The sequence below is a fragment of the Musa acuminata genome, chromosome BXJ2-6 (assembly GCF_036884655.1).
Source record: "Musa acuminata AAA Group cultivar baxijiao chromosome BXJ2-6, Cavendish_Baxijiao_AAA, whole genome shotgun sequence".
NCBI lineage: Eukaryota > Viridiplantae > Streptophyta > Magnoliopsida > Zingiberales > Musaceae > Musa > Musa acuminata.
The window spans coordinates 11,283,833-11,307,434 of NC_088343.1; the positions used below are offsets into that span (position 1 = coordinate 11,283,833).

General features: G+C 37.8%; 2 protein-coding genes across 7 annotated transcripts; one reads left to right on the forward strand and one right to left on the reverse strand.

The window, feature by feature from the left end:
- Positions 1–1,475: 1,475 nt before the first annotated feature.
- Positions 1,476–15,049, reverse strand: LOC135583536 (KH domain-containing protein HEN4-like). 6 transcript variants are annotated; one of them, XM_065112550.1, is made up of 10 exons: positions 14,867–15,049; positions 14,363–14,420; positions 12,583–13,304; positions 11,913–12,380; positions 9,385–9,639; positions 8,892–9,206; positions 5,483–5,565; positions 5,293–5,398; positions 5,060–5,219; positions 4,538–4,858 (listed from the first exon to the last, which is right to left on the reverse strand). In XM_065112550.1, the coding sequence occupies exons 3-9, from the start codon at positions 13,288–13,290 to the stop codon at positions 5,061–5,063; spliced, it is 2,094 nt and encodes a 697-aa protein (XP_064968622.1). In that variant the 5' UTR covers positions 13,291–13,304; positions 14,363–14,420; positions 14,867–15,049; the 3' UTR covers positions 4,538–4,858; position 5,060. The 6 variants fall into 6 exon arrangements, with proteins under 6 accessions (XP_064968624.1, XP_064968625.1, XP_064968623.1 ...); XM_065112554.1 differs by having other exon boundaries at positions 14,345–14,420; XM_065112552.1 differs by lacking the exons at positions 4,538–4,858; positions 14,363–14,420 and adding an exon at positions 1,476–1,728.
- Positions 15,050–16,425: 1,376 nt separating this feature from the next.
- Positions 16,426–23,292, forward strand: LOC103987763 (uncharacterized). Its single transcript, XM_065112562.1, has 6 exons — positions 16,426–19,798; positions 20,059–20,666; positions 20,822–21,031; positions 21,737–21,951; positions 22,140–22,290; positions 23,028–23,292. The coding sequence occupies exons 1-5, from the start codon at positions 16,567–16,569 to the stop codon at positions 22,186–22,188; spliced, it is 4,314 nt and encodes a 1,437-aa protein (XP_064968634.1). The 5' UTR covers positions 16,426–16,566; the 3' UTR covers positions 22,189–22,290; positions 23,028–23,292.
- The last annotated feature ends 310 nt before the right edge of the window (positions 23,293–23,602 follow it).

Genomic DNA, 23,602 nt, shown 5'->3' on the forward strand with positions numbered 1-23,602 from the left:
TTTAATTTGGCTTCCCCTACTGAATCATATTCCTTTGCTCTTCATGTAATTGTCTTCGTCTCCATTTTATGCATGTTATATGAGCACCCATTTGCAAACAAGAAGAGAGCTTCACATTATTCTGTCGAGTTAACTTATAGAACTACTTGGAATTGGATGTTGGTGGTTGACCCAATATTTTATCTTTTTTAGTTGATTCCCCTTAGCCACATGATTAGAAAAATATTAGGAGAAAAAATAAATGACATACAAGTCAACTAAATAGCCATCCAAATGACTCGAGATGACTCGAGAGCTCCTTCAGGTCTCAATGGATTTAGACTCACTTCGAAACTAACTTACATAATGACCAAAGTCGAAAGGGTTTCCGAATCATGCTCTCCGACGCTCAAGTCAATTTTGCTGTGTTCCATCATACACTATCCCATCCCAAGTCATTGAGAAAACAAGCCATTTTACACTAGTCAGACAGGTCAGTAGATGATACTAACTCTCTTAAGGAAAGAGAACAAAAAGTAGCTTCATATCTGGGGGTAGATCATGTCAAATTTATACTAACTTAGAAGACCTTTTCGAGAGTTTTGTTGCAACTGAAGCTTAAAATTCCAGTTGTGATGGAGATTACTTCAATATACTACTATAATAAAACATAAAACGCACAACAAGTTGCTTCTGCCAATTAGGTTTTTCTTGATGTCGATATGAACAACACGAAAAATGTATCCGAAAGTCTACCTGATTTGTACTAGCATAAAATGGTCATAAGTGACACCCATAAGCCAAATTGTCGATTTCTATAATGCAAACAAAATGATAAGCCTGCTATTGACACCTACAAGTTAGATTAAAAAAAAAATATGATCATTTGTTTTCACTTGAAGCAAAGGCTCAAATAGTGAATACTCCAAAAAATTTTGAGAACTAAGATTTAAATTGGACAACTAAGATTTAATTCACATACATATCAAAAGCATCATAAAGGAGAACACAGCTAATAACTAAAGCTTACAATAGAGGTAAAAAGATGGGAACATCAAAGCCGGAAAAGCACTAGTAGGGGAAAAAGTGTGGAGGAAGCTTGAGGTTGACGGCAACTGGTTAAGCGGTTGATGCTAAAGAAATATTTAAGGCATTAACTGGGGACTGCACAAGAATGGTCATGATCATGTGTGAGGATGATTACATAGGAATTCACAATAGGCAAAAGACAAGTTCTCAGCATTTTGGAAAAGTAGCCATTTACTTGAGACCAAACCTAAGTATCAAATCTCAGTCTGGTACCAGTCCTTGGGCAGAAAGGTGGTGGAGAAAAACCATAGCTCAGCTCAGTTAACAGAAAATTTTACATGATTAATTCAATGGTTTTCTCAGAATAAATGGTATAGAATGTAGACTAACGGATAATAGGTTATCCAAGACCAACCAACAAGTTTTTGCACCACTAAATGCAGCCAATAAATTGCTGATTAGATGGATTGACACATCCAGAAAAATCATAGCTCAGTTTAACAGAAAACTTTACATGATTAATTCAACAGTTCAGACACACAAAAAAATGGTTTAGACTGTGTGGACAATTACATTAACAAACATGACATCATCAATATTTTAGTATATGTGTCAGATCATACAATAAAGAAAAACTAAACACTCTAATTATACCTTCCATTACAGGGAAAGTTCTTTAAAAGCAAACAGAAGCCCAATCAATTTTCTCTTAAAACACACCTGCAAAGTGCACTGCACCTTATTAAATGGATACCTGAATGCTTATCTGACAAATAAAAAAAATGCAAATGAAGGAACAAAAAAAAAGGACTTCAGATCCTTAAGCCCGAGGCAAATCATATCAAGACAGAATTCATTTCATTCAATTTTGCGGAAGTTTATTCAATTGAACTATACATATTTTGTTCCAAACAAAATTCAAATAAACTAACGTATTCCACTCCTGGGAGGATTTTCTTTTTTTCTCCAAAAACTGCTCATGTCTATTTCTCATGTTACCCTTACTCTACATTTTAATATATATCTTATCTCCAATGTTTGTTTCTCAATTCACTAACTGACCAGCCACAAACCAGATACCACCCATCCTGAATCTACTAATATGTTTAGTTGTGTTCCAAGATCAATGTTGTCATACTACTACTAACATTTAAGGAGGCATGTCTATTTCAGTGATTTAAAAAGGCGCTCAGGCGCTCGCCTAGGCGCTCGGGCGAGGCGAGGCGAGGCCCGAGCGCCTCCCTAAACTTCCAGGCGACGCGCTTCTAAGAGGCACCACCTGGGCGCTCGCTCGAGCCCAAGCATTAGGCGCTTAGGGCGAGCGCCTGGGTTAAACCAAGTGACCGAACCAGGATTTTAGGTCTGGTTCGGTCTCCGGTGGTTAGTTGGTTCAATCGAACCAACTAAAACCGATATCAGTTGTCGCTGCCCAACCCTAACCCTGCTCATTGCCGCTGCCGCTGCCGCTCCCGCGCCCGCTACTCGCCGCTCCTCTCGCTGCTCGCCGCTACCGTTGTCGCTGCTCGCCGCTCCCGTTGCCGCTGCATCCTTACACTCCCGCTACCGTTGCCACTTCCTCTTTTCTCAGTCAGCAGTCAACACCCCCTTATACTCTTCCTTCTTCTCCTTCTGTATACTGTTACCAATATATTGTATACTGTTAATAGTATATTGTATACTGTTAATATTGTTAGATTTATTTAAAATTATTAATTTTAAATAATTATATTTATTAATTATATTATATATATTTATATTTTAGCGCCTCGCTTCGCTCGGACGAGCGCCTAGCGCCTCGGGCGTTTTTGGACCTTAACGCCTTTTGACGCCTGACGCTTTTTAAATCACTGGTCTATTTAGAACTTAAAACCAGTTCCTTTCTAAATAGAAAAACTTTTCCAGCTCTTTCATATCAAAGTTACTTTAGCATAGATCTTGCCAACTAACGAGAATTTAATTATCAATAACAAAGTTTCCTAATACTCATGCATTTGTTATGGTAAATAATTAGCATGAATACAAATCATTAATATCAGCATACAAGAAATCAGATAGAATAATCAACCTCACCTTGTTCTGCATAACCCACAACCTCAGATTTCATCAAATGATCAGATTTTCACTTTCTTCATTAACAGAATAAAAGGAAGGCAGAGAGGTTATTTCAACAAATATCTTTCTTCCTGAGTACAATGTAGTATATATAAACCAAATATGAAAACAATGACATCTATAGTGACATTTTCACCAAATGGCTCAAAAGGAAATAAAACCCAATAAAACCCAGAACCCATCAAGCATGGAAGATAGAATGTACTCCTAGTTTGCCTCCATGCGAGACACCCTTTGCAGCATGCTCTAGTATATAATATTATAATGTGCCATATGAACCAACATTTATAATTTGTAATATTTCAGTAACCCTACCCCCCAACAAAACAATAAAGGTCTACTATAATCACCACAAATTCCTTGTTATTATAAATAAAAAGCATAATGTCTGATAATCTTTACTCTGCTAAACAACACCTCCACTTCAAGCAAATATTAATTCATGACACAGTTAACAGCGGTTGAAGATCTATGTTTTGCACCTCCACTCCACTTGATGGAATACAAACTCAAGAGGGAAGATGGATTCTTTGGCTCTGAATTTTGTTCATGTTATACAGTCACACAATTTATCGTATGTCTTTTTACTTCAGTAGCACTTACAAAATCAATTTCCTCAGCCATCTGAATTTACTATAATTAACTTCTTTGGTCATTCGAAGACAAAAATCATTATAGCCAACCACAAATATTTAGCCAGACAGTTATATATCCAGCAGCATGCAGGTAAACCTCATGGTTCACAAAAGATCATAGAAAAGTCATTAATTTCTAATAAAGACAAAAAGTTCAGCTGAACCATGAAATGGGATGAGGTCAATGGCATAGAAAGCAACACCTAAACTCCTTGCAATATGCGATAACTATCCAAGTTAAACTAATTCCATATCCCTCCTCTAAAGAATTTAAACATATAATGTTGAATTATTTCATCAACCAATATGAAGTTTCTCAATAAAAACTATAAATATTGGGTCTACCATGGACCTCCTTTACTTCCACTTCTAAAAGATCGGCAAACCTGCACTCTGAAGTCTCAAAAATCTTCAGTATGCCAACATATCAAGCTGCATACTTACAGAACCACCACAAACAATTAAAGAGTAACCAACATTAGAAGGGTCTGAAATACCAAAAATAAAAATTCAGATAAATAAAAGCACAGCAGGTGATAATTAGTAAAAGACTCAACTATGTTTACAATCTTGGTAGCTGCTCAAACTCCATACCTGCTGATGCTTAATAAGGAATATATATGTATACATGATTCAACAATTTAACCAACAAATCCTAACTATTCAAATATTGATAAGTTACCAGAATTTAGAAATCATTGTTCATTTTAAAATTTAAAAACAATAACCTCTCACCACCATTTTCTCTTTCATCCTACCAAAACTCATAATACTTTGAGATATAATTCAAGATACCACACTCTTTTTGCTGTTAACATATGCAACATCCAAACAACAACAAACTCATGTTCATTGTCTTGCGAAAAGAGTTCAAAATGACCAAATTCTAATTTAGCTCATACAAAAATTTCAAAAATTCCTTGTTCACTAGTTTTGAGGACAAACTAACTCCTTAAGCTAAGTGCTCATTTATAGTTGTGAATCCTCTACAGAAATACCAGCATCTGCAAAATTCAGAAAAAAGCCATAGAATTGTTTGACTGGAATGAAACTTTAAAGTCTCTATTCTGCAAACATGTTCTTCGTTGAAGCTTCTTGATTGGCTGAGGTCAAAAATAAAGTGCCGCAATAACAAAAAGTCATTGATTAGATACTTAACAGACCAAGTCCAAAAATACAAGAACATAAGAATAGGTATATATATGATGTATGCCCATCCAATGAAGCATCATAATACCTATTCCAAATTGCAGCAATCTTAATGTGAAGATCAGAAAGATCAAGTATGAAAAAATGAATGTCACCTCAGGGTTTGGTGGAATCTAAAGAAGCAGTTTCACTCAATACAAAAGCCTGGATGAGGCTTTGGGCAGCATGGGTCTGCTCTGGTGTTCCAGATATTATAATCACTGTCTCTGTTGCCTCAGGTCTGGGTTCAGTGATGGTAATTTTGGCTTCTGAGATCTAAAATATGGGGAAAAGAAAGGTTAAAAGTGAATAAATCACTGTAATGTACAATAATACATATCACGCAAACCTCACGGATATGCCTCAGGCAACCTCCATCTTCACCATAGATAGAAGGTACAAGGGATCGAGGAACCACAACATCTACACTTGTGATAGGCACTGGCTGGCTTCCACTGCACCAAAGTGAACAGAATTAAAGGAATTCCGTTTCATGCAAGAAATTTCAAGAAATAGCATAAGTAGGTGGAAAAGCTGACCTAGCAAATCCACCCATCCTTCTTTGTGGAACTCCTCCTGGGTAATCAGGTAAAGGCATGGGACCGCCTACATCCCTCATACCCTATTTCAATTAACCAAACTGAATTGCTTAGTAATGAATAAGGGAAAGGGAGGGGGGGGGGGGGGGGCGGCGGGAGGTGGGAGGAGGAGAAACAGGCAGGTAATGTTAACAAGTAGTTCTACTTCAGCAAACATGCCTCAGATGATATGCTGGCATTTCTTACTATCCATAAACAGAATTTGTAACTAATTGACAAGGATAAATCAACTTTGTTTTAGGACCAGAACCTTAACACTGGTGAGCTAATCCACCAGAACAAATTGAAACTCATCAGACCAATAGAACAAGAAATTTCACATGCTAGGATTCTAAATCAACTTTTAGAAGACTACTAATTAGTTTAGTCTCTACCAATAGAAGGTGAGGAACAAAAACTGAACTGCATAACAGAAGCATATATCACGAACCAGTTTCAGCTCGAATTAAAAGCATATGAATCAGGATTCTACCAGTCATAAGAATTATTTGTAACAACTAGAGGATAGCAGTGCTAGCAAAACCTGAAAGTTTAAACAACAAAATCACCCTTGGTCCATGCATTTATAACAAAAGAACAGCCACATGCATGGGTCTCCCAATTATGCAGTGTTTGGGTAATGTTAACACTTAACAATGCACCCTACCACTGCAAACTGAGAGGTTATATAGTGACTTGCATTGTTGACACCCACATCAAGAAGAGCTGAGAGGTTATCTAGTAACTTGGAACTGCTAACAGCCACATCAAGAAGCACCACCATTAAAGAGGTGTCAAGCCTTTCCCCTTAATAAATGCAATCATAAAACTGAATTATTTTATCAACAACTAAATGTAAATGTTGTACCTAAACAAATTGTAGAAACTACATAATCAACTTTAACATGTCATACACATTTGTAATAAGATTGCATTTCCTGTAACCAAATAACATGATCCTTGGACCCTTTAAATAAATTACAAGATGAATCATTTATAATGATACTATACCTAACATCTCATCCTTCACAGCAATGTGTTGTTATAGTATTTTTGAATTGCCTACTTCTCTGATGAACATGAGAAAGCTAGAATATTTTGTGATTATCTTATCGTCCTAAGAATGTTTTCCAGCCATCTCAGCTGAATCGCTTGAGATTCATGGTATTTAGCCCTCCCATACCAACAAAACATAAAAAGTTTTGACAGTACCATTTGAGTAGAAAAGTAATCCATGTCAGATTAAATGAACTGGCAACTCACTTTTCTGTTTATATTACCCATCCTTAAAGCACCTACCTTCGGCCACAAGCACACCCATTGTTTGGTATATTAGTCACTCTGTAAATATAGTACAGTCGTTTCTTTAACATGTTACCTTGTGTTTTTGTTTTTTCCCTTGCTTTTTGCTGTAAAAATCTGTCTGCTAGGCATGTCTATGAGCACATTGAGTCAAAACTAACCAAAACATCACACTCTTCATGTGATATGGCACTTCTTTTTAACACCATCTGTACAGCATGAAACATCAGATTCCCCATGTGGCACAGTGCTATATGGGGCTCCAGTTATGCATTGGAGACAAGTTTGAACCTAATTAAGTCACACCACAGCGCAACCTAGGCATTTCAAGCACTTCAACACCCGATTGTTGCCTACTGTTCCTGGTCTTGAGGCTTGCCTTTTGCTTTGGCAACAAAGTTCATAAGTTGTTTGTTGAATTACTTGTTCCACTGATCCCCATGGCAACAATGGCATTTTGCCCGCAGCTCACCCCTTGAACTAACATTTTCTTTCCTTATCCTTAGTGTGTTGCAAATAGGCTAACCCTTTGCGAACGATATTGCTACGGTGCGCACAACTTAAGCAATTTCAATCAAGTATGTAATAATGGGCCACCAGAGGGAAGAAGATAACTTAAAAGTATTGTATGTATCATTTTTGCTCCATTTTAGTTCTTTTCCCCCATCAGCAACTGGTTTGTCAGCATACAAAAATCTCAAGCCATGTTTTTTTTTTCAAAAAATAAGTAGCAAAGACAGGATTCGAGCCTAGAATCTTTACCAACGAAGCTAGCTGACACCTTCATCTCAGGTCATGTTGCAATTCCACAATCCCCACCAAAACATGCTAGAACAACATGCAAATAACACTTGCAATACTAAAAAAGTATAGTAACCCTAGACTATTTGTTGCATAACCATTTGGAGCATGAGAACATGTCCATTTCAGTGACCAATAAAGTGTTATTGTTATGTTATGTATGTGTAATCTCAATTTTGCGCTTTTCCAAACAATGACAACAGTTTTGCCCATGCATTAGCTCTGTAGAATCTCTCTTTGCAGATCCTACAGGATCACAATAAGTTAAGGGTAAGCCAACCCTTTGGTGAGGAGAAATTATTTTGGAGTTGGCGCACAGTTTAGGCTTGGTATAAGTATAACATCCTCGTTATACCAAACACTAGAAAAACTAGAATCTGCTCATGCTATGCACAAAACAAAACAAAAAATATATTCTTTTCACTCCCCAATTCCCACAAAAGTACAATTTTTTCTCTCAATGAAACAAAAAAGTAAACTACAAGACAAACACAAACCTTTTAGAAACACAACAATGCTTCAATTTCAACAGATATCAGTAATACCAAATTAAAACCTCCTACGTAGAATATTCAGCCTACAAAATCAACTCATACCCTACAAGCAGTTGCATTACTCATCAAAACCATTCATAACACTATCTAAAAAAAGCTTGTATCCAAACAACAACAAGCAGCTTGAATCCAAAATATTTTTTTCACTCCCCAATTCCGACAAAAGTACAATTTTTTTCTTTCAATGTAACAAAAAAGTAAACTACAAGACAAATACAAACCTTTTAGAAACAAAACAAAGCTTCAAGTTCAACAGATATCAGTAATACCAAATTTAAACCTCCTACGCAGAATATTCAGCCTACAAAATCAACTCATACCCTACAAGCAGTTGCATTACTCATCAAAACCATTCATAACACTATCTAAAAAAAGCTTGTATCCAAACAACAACAAGCAGCATCAGTGAAGGTATCACAGCATGTGCTGCAGTATGAAAAATGGTGCATACTGATAACAGTACATCACAAAGCATAATATGATAACAGATGCTACTCCATACAACATACCAACATCTGACTGGTGGCTTTGCATGACTAGCAAAGTAACCAAATAATATTGACCGCAGACTGGTCACTAACAATACTGAAAACTACTGACTATACAATGTGAGTTATTACCTAAAAAAGGACTATTCTTTTCCAAAATTTAATACAAAATATAAATATTGCCACTTTTATTTTATCAATAAAGAAGACACAAGAATGTGATACCTGAGGCAGCCATGGTGCAGGTCTTTCAATACCAAGTGGTGGAATACCCAGACCATGAACTGGATGTGCAAATGCAGATCTTTCTTCAAACAGGCGACCAACAGGATCCTTCTGAAATGGGGGCAAATTCGGGTACAACCTGGAGGGTGAAGATTCCCTCCTCCCCATGTACAGACCATATGGAGGTAATTGCTCGATAAAAGCAGGAGGCGCATTAGGATTCATAGCAGATAACTTATCACGAAAAACGTGATGCTTCAGTCTAGAGGTTATTTGCAACAAAGCTTCCTGAACTGCTCCAAATTCACCAGATATCTAAAAAAACACTCAAGCATCATGTTTCTGCCCTGATCAAAATCGAGCATAAACAAAGACATTTGGTAGAAAAAAAGAGAGGCAGGAGAAAAGTCTAGGATCAAACCATTTCATACAGGAACTTATCAGAAAAAGAAGCAGCATCCAAAATATCCACAGTAAGCGATCCACAACATACCTGGACTACCTCATCATTTTCTGGCACACCCTTGGGGATCTGATCTTTACCGAGAATACGAATATGAGCTCCCGAAAGCTTCCTCATTTCTGCTATTATAGCACCACCTTTGCCAAGAAGACAACCAGTTTGGTTGGAAGCAACAAGAAGCCTTGACAAAACAGTGCTATCTTTAGCATCAGGTACAGCCATCACTAGTCTATGCTGAACACGAAGAACTGCATCCTGTACTGGTGCGATCCTATCACTTGGAAGCTACAGAACACCAATACCCACATTAGTAAAGTGACATTATCTGTCATAACAGTCTAACAATTTAAAACAAAATTGACTATTATCATGGAGTTAAAAATGCAACCTCCTTTATGGAAAAAAAAAATCAAACAAATAATGGCAAACAGAAAACTTTCTGGAGAAGTGACATGGAGTCACAAAAATCCAAGAAGGGATGCAAAGTAATGAGAAATGCTCAGATAGGTCATTTTTAGCGTGAGATACAAGTAGCCATTGGACAAACACATGATTTTTTTTTCCCTGCTTTAATGAAATACGTGAGCATGAGATTTCACAAACATAGCTTTTTTTTCCTAAAACAGTAAATCCAAAATGTCATAATTATCCAAGGACTCAAGTAAACTAATCTCAGAAGTTACACCATGATTATCTACTTCAGATATCACAGAAAGAGCATAAGCAATTATAACCTCCAGAACATAAGACAAGAAGTAATGTCAAAGGTACATTTGATTTGGTATTGAAGTATCTAGGTTAAATAATCGTAATACGGGTGATTTTACCCAGTGTTTTCAAAGGCACCCAATCACTCACTTAGGTGCTCGGGCGAGGCGAGGCCCGAGCGCCTCGCACAGTGGTCGGGCAACACACTTTAGTGAAGCACCGCCTTGGCGCTCGCTTGAGCCCAAGCGTCGAGTGCCACGAGCATGTGCTCGATTGAAAGTGAGCAATCGAATCATACTATCAACTCTGGTTCGATTGAACAGAAACTTAGTTGGTTCAATGGAACCAACTAAGCATAGTAAACAATAACGATAACCCCCTCCCCTCCCACGACCCCTGACCCACTAACAATAAACCCTAATTACTCTCGTAGCCCCGACCCACCTTTCGTCCATCGCCGCTGCATTCATGTGCACCTCCCTCTGCAACCACTGCTTTTGTGTGCAACTCCTTCCGCCGGTAAGGGACAGGACTGCAACGTTATCCGCCACCGACGAACACATCTGAAGCTTCCTCCACCCCCAACAACGTCACCCTCCACAGCTTCCTCCGCCATCACTGTCGTCATCCGAAGGTTCCTCAATCACCGTCCCCCTCTCCTTCCCCACCTTCCACCATCGGTGACTCCTCTTCTTCCCCTACTGTGTACTTTTATAACTATGTTAACAGTGGATTAGCTCCTATTAACAATGGATTATTAATCCTTAGAACTGATATTAAAACTACTATTACCATATCTTTTAATAAATTAAAACTAATATTAATCCTTAGAACTATTGACCCTATTTAGAACTAATTCCTATTTAATACTAATCCTTATTTAGCACTGTTAATCATATTTATCGATTGTATTATATATTTTTATATTTTAATGTTCTAGAGAGCCTTTGCTTGAGCGAGAGCCTAGGCATCTCAAGCATTTGGAGACCTACCTAGCGCTTTTAAAAACACTGGTTTAACCTTAAGAAACTAGGCTAACTAGGCCAGCAATGAAAGTGAGAAGGTTCTTGCAACTTATTAGACATGACGTCTTATCCCTCACCATCCAGGTAAGACATTTTTTACTGTGTTAATCTGAATTTTCTTAGCTCTGGTATTTAGTATCATTAAACCAATAACTACCAGCTTAACCTTCTCAACACCAAATCAAATGCAGCATAAGAATTGCCACAAGGGTGTGCAGACCTGCAGCCAAGTCAAGAAAATGACAGGCAGGAGTAAGTTAAGAAAGAGGAAGAGGGGGTAGTTGGGGTTCGTATGAGAGCATAATTTGCAACAATAACATCTTACACATTCCAACTGGTTTAATTTATTTATTTATGTATAATGTAACATGCAACAAGATTGTCAATATCTTACAGTGACACATGGTGAACATGACACACCAAATTCTTGAGCAGCTAATGGAGCAATGGGTGTATGGATTAATCTCAGCAATCAAAGATAAGAATTTTAAACAAAAAATACTTTTAGTTATGTTGAAAAAAGAAATGGTTAAAAAAAACAACAACAAAACCGTAAGTCTTAACTATTTGAAATTGGCTAAATGGTTAAAAAAAAAACTGTTATTGTTAAAATTTTAATTAAAGCTTGACCCACAAATAGCATTTCCCCAAGATTCTCTGAATTGAGTTCCATTATGCCCACATGCTGCTTGTGATACAACAAAAACCAGCAAGAAGTATGAAACCAGTTTCAGGAGAAAACATACACACGCTTCAGCCACTACCTGAATCATTAATGAATTATTATCAGAGGAGAAAGCCGAGAAGGATAAACTAGAAGCATACCGCAAGACCAGATATCACTATAATCCGATCATCTGACTCAGGAGTTGTCTCCAGAACTTTAATTTCACAACCAGTGTCATTTTGAAGACCTTTAACAATGTTCCCTCCCTTCCCTATCACACTTCCAACTTTGTCGCTGGAACAGAATAACCTGTAAGTTATTAGCTCTGGAGAAAGTTGAGGCTGCAGAGGTGGTCCACTTTCATGAAATTTAGGAAAAGGTGGACCGATGCTTGGATGAAAGTCAGCAATGTGATGGGGCCTGTTTGAGAATGGTGGCCCTTGATGGGGATGATGATAATTTAGCGGTGGAACGCCTTCCGGCCGAGGACCAGAAGCAAATGGATGAGATGATGGACCAGAAGAACCCATTGGAGGGAACAAATCACGTTCACGGGGTGGATTATCCAGAAGCTGCTGAGCAACTAAATGAAGAGCTTTCTTCACTGATTCAACCCCTCCTGTTAACTGCAAAGTGATATTACAAAGTTTTAGACATTATTCATTGATCGACACACTGCTTCTCTTAAATATCTAAACTAAAACAAGAGAAAAGAAAAATAACAGAAAATAGTACAAGATGCAAGAAAGCAATAAAACAACAAGGATAAAACAATGGCAAAGACTGATAATTGAAACAGTTGCTAAATATCCTCAAAGTACTCTTTACCTGGACAATTTCATCCTGTTGTGAAGCACACAATGGAAGTTTATCTCTTGGGAGTATCCGTATCTGGGCTCCACTATCAGCTGACATTTGCTTGATTACACTCCCACCCTTTCCAAGGAGGCAACCCACCTGGTTAGACAGAACTAGTAATCTTGCAGAAACATTGGAAAGCTTCTTATTTGCTTCATCTTCATCGTCATTTTCTGCTTCACCTTCAATTATTCTCTCAAATACAAGCAGGAGAGCCTTCACTACTGATGATGGTACTCCATCAAACTTTGAACTCTCCGCAGGAGAAGAATCCTTAGCTCCTTCAATGTTCTCAGTGATTTCCTGGGAATTATCACCACCATCATCGGTACCAGTTTCTTCATCATCTTCTTTACCCTGTTCGTTGCCAAGTTCTGCATCTTTCTCCAGCCCAGTAACTACAATAACTCTCTCATCACATCCAGGGACAGTCTCTTCAAGTCTAATCTTTGCACCGGTCTCTTGACGTATCCTTGCTACAATACCTCCACCTTTACCAATCACGCTTCCAGATTTTGAAGCAGGACAAAGTACTCGGAAGATAATAGCACCTGGAGGCACTTTCAGCTGATTTTGCTGTGTTATAGAAGGTCCAGTCTTTTGCCACTTACCCCTACCATTGGGCTCTAAGGGATTTCGTTCATAAGGACGCTTGGAAGGTAAAAATGGAAACGCCATGTGCTTCTAAGCCACTGATCCAACAGGAGCAAGACTAGTTAAAAAACAACTTGCAACAAATCAGATCCAAAGAGAAAAGATACAGCAGAACACCGTAAGGCATCAAGCACATCAAATAAAAAATCCCAGATGAAACAAAGACATCACATAAAAAATTTATTTTCTCAGACTAGTAGATTTTCATGTATTCTTTTTTGGGTTAGTTCAAATTGTTTTAGATTGTCAACATTATATTTAATGCATCCTTGCTAACCAACAATGCTAGAGTCACAAAGCAATACAGATTTGAACCCCAGAAAATAGTGACATCATTAAAAATATATATAAGAGCCAACATAAGCTAATGCAAAAGCTTTTAGGTAAAGTAAATTTATAACTGTGTTAAAATTTTGCATTTAATAACTCACACAACTAAGCAGTCGACCTGCAATCAAATCACCATCTTAAAAATTGATGAGTGGGAGCAGGTTGTCAAACTAGCTTTTCTAGCTAGGCTCGTACAGGGAAGCAACTTGGATCACAGGGAAGCAACTTGGATCGTAGGATCAGATCATGAGATCATAAGATCCAACAATTTATTAAAAGATTAATTTTAAGATACATACATATAATTACAGAAATTTATAAATATTTTTTTTAAGATTTAACAACACTTGTATATTCCTAAGTTAATAATTACATTTTTTTATCAAACTGAATGCATAATCTCTTATTTAAATGAATAACAATTTTATTATTTCGTGTCTCTTTTTTTTTTTAGGTTCACAACAATTGATCTCTCCACTCAAGCATCTAAAGTCAAGAATGATACTCATTGAATAAAAATTTATTATACATTTGCATTAGTGATGATATTTCGACTGTAACAATTAAAAATATCATGACCTTAACCAAATGCATGCTTTCTGGTTTCTATATATGACTGGAAGAAGGCACACTAACTTTCTTGAATAAGAGGTGTTATAAGCTACACATCAGAGCCTAATCGATCACGTGTGCTGGTATATGAACAAGTATATCAACAGAATTAAAGAGAAGGAGAATTTATCTTTACATGACATCATTCTCTTACCAAGCTGGAGTTTAGCTTCAAAGTTCAAATAGGATAACAACAGAAGACCTCCAAGTTTCTGAAATAAAATACCATGCGAGTGAACGAAGATATGAATGCAAATAGTTGTCTAAGTTCATCAAGAATAATCATAACTTTTTTTCTCCACAAACGAATCTTGATACCAGAGAAATAAGGGACAGGAGGAGAGGACGAGAGGATGACATGAGAAAGGAGGAGACAGAGGAGAGGAGAGGGAAGGAGACAGGAGAAGAAGAGAGGGCAGGAGAGGAGAGGATAAAGCAGGGTCGTGGATGAGTGGAGAGCATAAGGCAGGGAAGAAGAGGAGAGGCTAGGAGACGAGAGAGGGAAAAGAGAGGGGAGGAAAGGAGAGAAGACAGGAGGAGAAGAGAGGATGGGAGAGGAGAGAACAGAAGAGGGTACCAGATGGGAGGAGAAGAGAGGGAAAGAGAAGAGACGAGAGAGGAAAGAAGAGGGAGGAGAAGAGATTGGAGAGACGAGTACCGGGTAAAGGAGGCGGCTTGGCCCGCGACAACGGCAGCGGTAGGTGGCGGCTAGAGGTAGCGGCCGAGAGGAGGTGGCTCGGTCGGCGACGTCGGCAGCGGCAGCAGAGAAAAAGTTAGGGCTGGCTCGTCGCACGGTCCCTGGCAGTGCACGCCGCCTCCGCTTCTCTCTGTTAGTTTTTTACCCTTTTTCTCTCTTATATCAACACATCGAGTCGACTCGGTTAGTCGGCCGATTGTATCGAGTCGACTCGGTTCCACTCGCGAGTTAACCCGAGTCCATGTACATGGCCCAAAGAAAACCTGATGCATCTTATTATATCTCACTGCCTCAAACAAATATAACACGAAAATACAAATGAACGAAATAAACAAATCAATTCTTTATTGGGTGAATTCTTGAAAAAAAATATATTTTAAAAAAGATGATTCTTAATAAAACTTTTAATTTTTTTGTAAAATATTTTTTTATTATTAAATAAATATATTATTCATATCAATCGTCGCTTTCACCTTAGCATCGCGTCGGTATCATTAGACCCATCTCTACATGTGTAATTTTTGCTCATAACATATGCAATCTATGCCTCTACTATCCTAATTCCACTCTTATTTTTTTTATCAAAAATTTTTTTTTTTTCTTGTAACATAAGCGACCAACGATAGAGGAGCAAATGGAAGGAGGACGATAATATAAGGAATAGATATTTTGACGAAAAGATAAAAAACGAGGGCGATAATATAAGGAATAGATAACGACGAGTTCAATATAGGTAATGATAAAATCATCTTTTGACATAAGAAAGGATACTCTATGAAAATTTTTAAATATTTTATTAGAACATCTTTAAAAACTATATATTTTCTTAAAATTCATCCTTCTTTATTTATTAAAATAATAATATTTTTTTTAATATTCTCTAGAATATGATACATTTGAGCATAATAAATGATAACAAAATAAACCAAGAAAATAGAGTCTATTTAAGAACTTGCCATATCTCCACATCTCACTCAAATTAGAAGCAGAATAATCTATATCGATGGAAACTAACAAGACGATTTCCTGATGAAACCTCATAGAAGCATCGGATGATATATTACGAGCGATAATGAGCTCTGTTGAGAATCGAACAATATGTTAAGTGAAAAGATTGTAAACCATATGGATAAATCGAATGGCACATCATAACGTAAAATGATCAGAGGCTATTATGTTGGGTCGACGTTAAACTCTTAATAAATAATATTTTTGATTTAAGCCCATATTAAAAATAAACAAAGATAATAGAAAAATATTTTCCAACGATGAGATCAGAGGCACGTCATATATGATCAATCCTGAACAGAGATTATAACACCATAATTTAATCAATGGGCCCCACGATGACGTAGTTGCTGTGCGCCACGTGTATCGTCCATGTGGGACCCTCTTACCCACGAAGCACTTGTTCGAACCCAACACGACCGGGACCTATTCGATTTCGATCGATCGCGGCCCTAATGGCATCGATGTAAATATTGGCTCCCGGTGCCGGTTTCTTGTTACCCTTTGGTAAGGATGTCGTCCGGGGTTTAAGCATCGCTCTTCCTCTCCCGTTGTCGAATCCCTCAATCTCACCCATGCTCGATCATCTTCACCGATAAATTACCCCTAGATCATCTTCTCCCACCCCCTTCCTCACTCGGAAGCCTCCGCCCATGGATGTCTCCACCGTTTCGATCCTCAGAAGCACCAACTTTTTCTGTAGATTCTCCCCCTTCAGGCCCAAATCCGCCTCATCAACCCCGTCCACGAAGCACTCCTCGAGGAAGGGCACCGTCTCCTCCATTATTTTTCTAAAATCCCCGTCTTGGAGAGGTTCGTCCAGTGCTAGGAGCAGCGGCGGCAGAGTTCTGCAAGTTTCGGCACGGTTCCGGGGACCATTGAGGCGGCGGAACACACTGAGAGAGAAACTCCTGACTTCTACCGTCGAGCAGGTGCGTAGAGTTCCTCAAACCCTAGATCCTGTTCTTGATTTGGAGCTGTCCGAGGATTTCAGTGGCGAGTTAGAAGATCTTAGGACGGATGTGGATGCCGATAGACGGAACGAAATTGTCGAAGCTGTTGGCTCTGGGAGTGGGGATTCGTCAGAAAAGAAATCGGTTTTATGGGATAAATTGGAGAGCTGGGTTGATCAGTACAAGGCGGATTCAGAGTTCTGGGGAGTTGGTACTGGTCCTATATTCATGATTTACCAAAATTCTGATAGGAAGATTGTCCGGGTGTTGGTGAATGAGGACGAGATCATCAAAAGGAACCAAATCCGAGAATCCTCTCTCGAGGAGGTGGAAGGAGCTACGGATGTGAATGCTAAGATCTTTCGTGCTAAGCTCATTGCTAAAATGATAGAGGGTGGCGAATATGCACTTCCAAGAAATAGCTCAGTGGTTAACTTTGTTGTCGAGGGAAAGAAATTGTCTTTTGTTGATGGTATCCATTCTATCTCTCTTCGGGCTCAGCCATTTCTGAAGATGTTCCCTCGGATGGGCTTCGTGTTGTTTTGTAGTTGCTGCGTTCTCTGGGCCATTGCAAAATTGTTTGTGCAAAATGATAAGGTGGAATTGTCTAGACAAGAGGCTAAGATGCTGAGGAGGAAGATAAAACTGAGGATGGAGAGGGAGAAGATGGAGAAGGGCACTGTCAAAGTTATTGATGATGCACATGAATTTCCTGTCAGTAGTAGGCCACAATTGGATATAAATGAACTGAGGAAGAGCATCGTACAAGCCAAAGCATCAACAGACAAATCATTTATAACAGATTCGTCCAGTCACTTAAATGTAACAACTCAAAGTTTTGATGACAAAGTGAGGGAAATTAGAGAAATGGCAAGAAAGGTACGGGAACAAGAGCGGCAGGATACTTCCAATAATGAAACTTCTAAGAAAACAGAAACAGATCCCATATCATGGGCTAAGAATAAGGAAAGCGCTGTTGATAAGAACAATACCGTTTTAGAAACTGAGGCCACAGGTGATAAATCAGATCTTGATATAACATCTTTGAGTAATTCGCTTACTCACCAAGAGGAGGACATGGAGTTTCATGTGGATGGAGAGAACAAGGAAATATTTGGAAAGAGTACTACAGAGCATTTTAATAAAACTCCATGTCAAGAGTTATTAAACTCTCTCCAAGATAATGGAAATAACATGGATGTTGAGGGCCACCATGAAAAGGAAGTAACAAGATCTTCAAGTGGGGCACACTCAACTGGTGTCGATGCAGAAACTGTCGTGAATTATGATTCCATCAGCAGAGGCGATATATTGAGAAATGGAGGAAACTTAGGAAACAATGACTTGGACAGTTCCATCATGGAAGAGAGAATAACTGGTAGCAGTTCATCTGATGTTTCCAGTAGAAGCACTTTTAGAGTCAAGCCGATAATACTTACATCAGTTGATGAAGCTCGGGAATACCTAGCACAAAGACATGGTATGCTATCTGACACTATACAGTCAGACCAGGAAGTGCAAGTTACAGAGCAATCAGCAGGCATAAATGCGTGGAGCCATTATAATGATGACAAAACTATGGAAAGCATAAGTCCGAGAAACATCAAGGACTTGTCTGCAGCTGAAACCTCAGACAAGTTGCAGGATAAGACATTTTCTAGGGAGCTGTATGGTGATGAATTTGCTTCTGCCTCTCTCCTGAAAAGACCAAGTAGTGATGACTTTTCCATTTCTGAATTATATGTGGATGATGCCGTCGATAATAAGCTAACTGTGGATATGCAGAACTCTAAAATGCAAGAAGAGAAAAATCTTGATGTTCCGTCCGATAGTCATGACCAATTATTTGTGACTCAGAATAGTGTTAATGGTACTTGTGACCTTTCTGATTCAGACACTAGTACCAAGTTGAACTCAAATGAGGTGTTGCTTGAAGTTGTAAATAAAATTGATTTGCAAACTGATTCTTGTGCTCCAAAAATGAAGAACCTGAGTGAAAAACGAGAGGATGCACATGATCAAAGGGATGAATGCACTTCCAATACTTCTGATAACCAAGTAGAACTAGAAACCCATCTTACCAGTAGTTCTGATGGTGTAAAATCTTTGATTGTAGATCCACTAAAAGATGATGAATTAAGTCAATCTCAAGAAGCAGACATTTTGAAAGATGGCAACAAATTATGTGAAGAGCTACAAGGACTCCAAGGAAAAACTGACAGTTGGAATGTTTCAAAGAGGAAAAATAGTTATTTCAATGCTGGCTTAGGTGAAACTGCAGAAAATACAATGGTGGGAACTTCTGAGATGGATCATGATAATGATACTTTGTCAGATTTGGACACTTCCCTGGAATCCATGACAGAAGAACAGGATAACCTTGATATCAGGTCCAATGTATCTGGAGAATTAGAAACGTCAAAGTCAAATGCTAATGTTTTTGATGGTGCTACCAAAAAGCACAAAGAGAATAGTATTTTAGGGTCTCCAACAAACTCTCCATGTGATTCGGGTGAAGTTGGCCGCCTTAGTAACAGAAAACAACTAAATGCTGGAAAGAGTTGGGTTGAAGAGAATTTTCAAGAGTTTGATCCAGTGATTACTAAAATTGCAGTTGGCTTCAAAGAAAATTACATGGCAGCAAAAGAGAAGATCCAACAGCAGCCTAGTTTGAGCACCGACATAAGTGAACTCAGGTTGATGGAAGGCGATGATGAACTTGAATGGATGAATGATGAAAGACTGCAGAAAATTGTATTTCAAGTTCGAGAAAATGAATTGACAGGCAGGGATCCTTTTTATTTAATCGATGCTGATGATAAGCTTGCTTTCTTCGAGGGACTAGAAAAAAAGGCTGAGAAGATTAGTGGAAATCTTTTGCGCCTTCATGAATGGGTTCACTCCAGAATTGAAAATCTTGACTATGGAGCAGGTACTCATTATTATCCATTCTGTTGTAACTCCAGGTGCTACAATGCACACTTCATCAAAGATACAATTTGAATGGATAGCACAATATCATGGTGTATCATTTATTGCCAATTTGATGTAAATGCTCTTCTATATTAAAATGTCTGTGGTTGACCAATAGAAACGTGTTCCTTATTAAGCAACTAAGTAGGTACATTATTTTGTGCAAATATTCTCAAATTGTTTATCTGTTCATTATTATTATTATTTTACTTCAAACAGATGGCATCAGTGTAAATGATCCACTGGAAAAAATAATTCCCCGCTGGAAAGGCCCTCCTATCGATAAAGATCCAGAATTTCTTAAACATCAGAAGCCAATGTTTTCTGAAGAGGTCAAAGAAAACAGTCTTCAAGAAACAGATGAGTTTCCAAATTCTAAAGGTGTTTCCCCATACTCTCCAGATAATGGAATCAGAAAGATGTCTCTCGACGCATCATCTGTGAAACCAAAGACACTGATCGAGAGTAGTGATGGTACTAGCAGAGTGGGAAAAAAGAAAGGAACGGAACAATGGCAACATACCAAGAAATGGTCTCAAGGTTTCCTAGAAGTTTATAATGCAGAGGAGGATCCCGAGATTAAATCCATTATGAGAGAGATGGGAAAGGATTTAGACAGATGGATCACTGAGAAAGAGACAAAGGATGTGGCTGATTTAATGACAAAAATACCCAAAAGAAAACGGAGATACATTGAGAAGAAATTGGAGAAGCTTAAAAGAGAAGTTCAAATGTTCGGTACACCAGCAGTTGTCAGCAAATACAAAGAATACACAGATGAAAAAGAAGAAGATTACCTTTGGTGGTTAGATCTTCCTTTCGTTCTGGTAGTTGACCTGTCTTCATTTTGTTTCATATAATTAACTAGATTTTCCATGTTTATTATGTTCCAAAGTCTTAACTCCTATCTCATTTTGCTTTGTTTAACTATCTTTGCCTGCTTTTTCTCATGCTTTTTTTTCGTCACTATAATTGTCTACAGTGCATAGAATTATACACAATTGAAGAAGGTACTCCAAAAGTGGGGTTTTATTCACTTGAAATGGCTGCTGACCTTGAATTGGATCCAAAACAATATCATGTGATTGCTTTTGAGGATCCAGGAGATTCTAAGAACTTCTGCTACATTCTACAGTCTCACATGGATATTCTTGGAAGTGGCAAAGCTTTCATCGTCGCTAGACCTCCAAAGGTGACTGTGTTTTTGGTGATGTGTTTTTGAACGTTATTCCTTCATTTGTTCTGCTATGCAGTTCAATTTAGAAATATGTCGTGCATCCTTTTCCTTATGATTCAAAATGATGATACTTGTGTTCACACTGGTGCTGACAGTCCCTTGCTCCCTTCATGTGCATACTCATGTGGGGGCCCATATGGGCCTTTTGTGGACATTTCAAAACATCATGAAAGTGACATCTTCACACTTCCTCTGTGTCTTATTTTGGTGTGGAGAACCTTGTGGTGGTGCAGGCTAGCCCCGAGTCTTGCAAATTAGTGAGAAATTAGATCTTAAATGCTTGCATCCTCGGTATGTCTTTTTTGAGACTTGGGACATGTTTATAGGGGAGTTTAGGTTTTTTTTCTTTATATATATAACTTGCTGATAACTGCTAAACAATTTTCAAATTTCTTCATCTGCCTATCTTCCTTGCTTCTGTCTATAGTCCACTGGACTTAACTAGTTCCTGGTTATGAGCACTGAAGCACTTTTAGGTACCTCACTAGCAGTGAACTGGCCATCTCATTATTCTCTTGTTTTACTACCATATGAAGTATCTTTAACACTATTTGCATGGCAGTGCTATTCTTTCTAGTGATACCTCATAATCCTTGTTTTCCCTTTTGCATGGAGGTTTTGATGCCACTTATATCTAGAATGGTCTCAAATACATTGCAGGATGCTTTTAGGGAAGCCAAAGCCAATGGGTTTTATGTTACTGTTATCAGGAGAGGACTGGTCAAACTCAATGTTGACCAGACATTAGAAGAAGTGGAAGAAGAAATAACAGAGCTTGGAAGCAAGATGTACCATGATAAGATCATGAGTGATCGATCATTTGATGTGAACACATTAATGAAGGGTGTTATCGCTGCTGACAAATCCACCAATAGGTATTCCCATTGTCAATTTATGCTTACTATAATTCTTTTTAGTGTAAAGACTTGTACGGCCACTAAGTACAAGCTTACAAACATGCACATGACATGTTGAAGATATGTCAAACTTGTGCTTGTCCTTTTGTCCCATAAGCTTTGGTAATTTTTTGCTTTGATAGAACTTGTTTCTCTTTATCATACAGAAGGCCAAGACAGAAGCTTATGAAGTCTACAAAGCCTGCCAAATCCTAAAGATATGATCTGAATTCACAAGCGGGCACCAAGTTTGTTGTCCTTAGAATGTTTTTGCTCCATGAAATCCATGTGGAAGACCGTCATGGATAATTCTCGAAGGTAATATCCATAACTTCAAGAATAATTTGTCCTTAATGTACACAACTTATGATCATCTGTCCAAGTGTGATTAAGCTAAACAAATTTGTCACTGCAATCTTGTATCTTTAATGCTTTAAAATTTACAAAAAGAAAAAGTAGGGACTGACAATTTTAATCTATGCACACAATTCGCTCTTTTGCTTGCTATCTTCAAACTAATTGAAAAATCACCTATTTGACTTGAAAGTTCTACATTATGCCCTGAACAAAATTTTCGTCTGAACTGATGAGACAATTAGACTTAATTTTGACGGCCTATATATTCATTGTGTTAATCCTGGGAGTGAAAAATGTGGTTCCATGCTTATAGGGTCGTCTGTTGGTAAAGGTAAACCATGGTAAGATTGTTTATTTGTTTGTTCTGAGTGGCCGGAATAGGATATCGGCTCACATATATGCAACTGTATATACCAATCTGAATTGACTGAAGTCTCATGCATTAAGCCATCTTTTTAAGCTGTTTATTTCCTTGTTAATCATTATCTCTGATCTCTCTCTTGATTAATTCCGAAGAGACAAAACAACTAACTGTCCCTCTTCTTGACACATTTGTTCATTTCTTTGTTAATCTTTATCTGTGTGATTACTGTCTGGATCAATTCTGAAGAGACAAAAGCACCTGTGTCCCTCTTCTTGTATTCAATCTTAAACTGGAAGCAGAGCTTTCTGAAATCTCTCTCGTTTATGTTCCGTAGGTTGCCTCGTAACAAGGAACGAGAAGGCTCAACCCAAAGAACTCATGGTCCTTCCTACTGTACTTACTTTATCTTCCTATGCTAATTTCTTTCTTTAATTCTTCATATTTTGCGAAGTTATGTATGTTGTCTATTGTTCGTAGTTCAAAAGAAGAGAGTTTTGTCATTGTATTATTATACAAGTGTAGGAGGAGGTTATCAATCAATGATGTATTGTTCCACTTTCTCCCTATTTAATAATAATTAAGGACCTTTTTAAGCATTACTTTTAATTAATTGTCTAACTCGAAGTCTTCCTATTAAATCATCATTAAAAGTCAAATAAAATTCTCTCCTCTTATTAATAATGTAAACCCATTGCCTAAATTACTCTCTCTACATAACACCCCCAAGTCCCTAATTAATAGTATTGATTAATGTATTTAGTCAATGTTTAAAATTCAATAATTACGGCAAATCTAATATCTTATCAATTTTAGTGCATTAATTACGTTTTCCACTATTATTTTCAACAATTTGAGTAATTAAACCATTAATAAGCTTCTTGTAACTTATTTACCAAATATACTAACTGA

Excerpts from the sequence above, each read along its gene's own strand:
- LOC135583536 (XM_065112552.1), bottom strand. The coding sequence starts at position 13,290 with ATGGCGTTTCCATTTTTACCTTCCAAGCGTCCTTATGAACGAAATCCC. Across the intron at positions 5,566-8,891 it reads CTGCACCATGGCTGCCTCAG|GGTATGAGGGATGTAGGCGG; the intron begins GTATCACATTCT and ends TAATTGAAATAG. Across the intron at positions 5,220-5,292 it reads GCCTGAGGCATATCCGTGAG|ATCTCAGAAGCCAAAATTAC; the intron begins GTTTGCGTGATA and ends CCCATATTTTAG.
- LOC103987763 (XM_065112562.1), top strand. The coding sequence starts at position 16,567 with ATGGATGTCTCCACCGTTTCGATCCTCAGAAGCACCAACTTTTTCTGT. Across the intron at positions 19,799-20,058 it reads AAATCTTGACTATGGAGCAG|ATGGCATCAGTGTAAATGAT; the intron begins GTACTCATTATT and ends TACTTCAAACAG. Across the intron at positions 20,667-20,821 it reads TAGATCTTCCTTTCGTTCTG|TGCATAGAATTATACACAAT; the intron begins GTAGTTGACCTG and ends AATTGTCTACAG.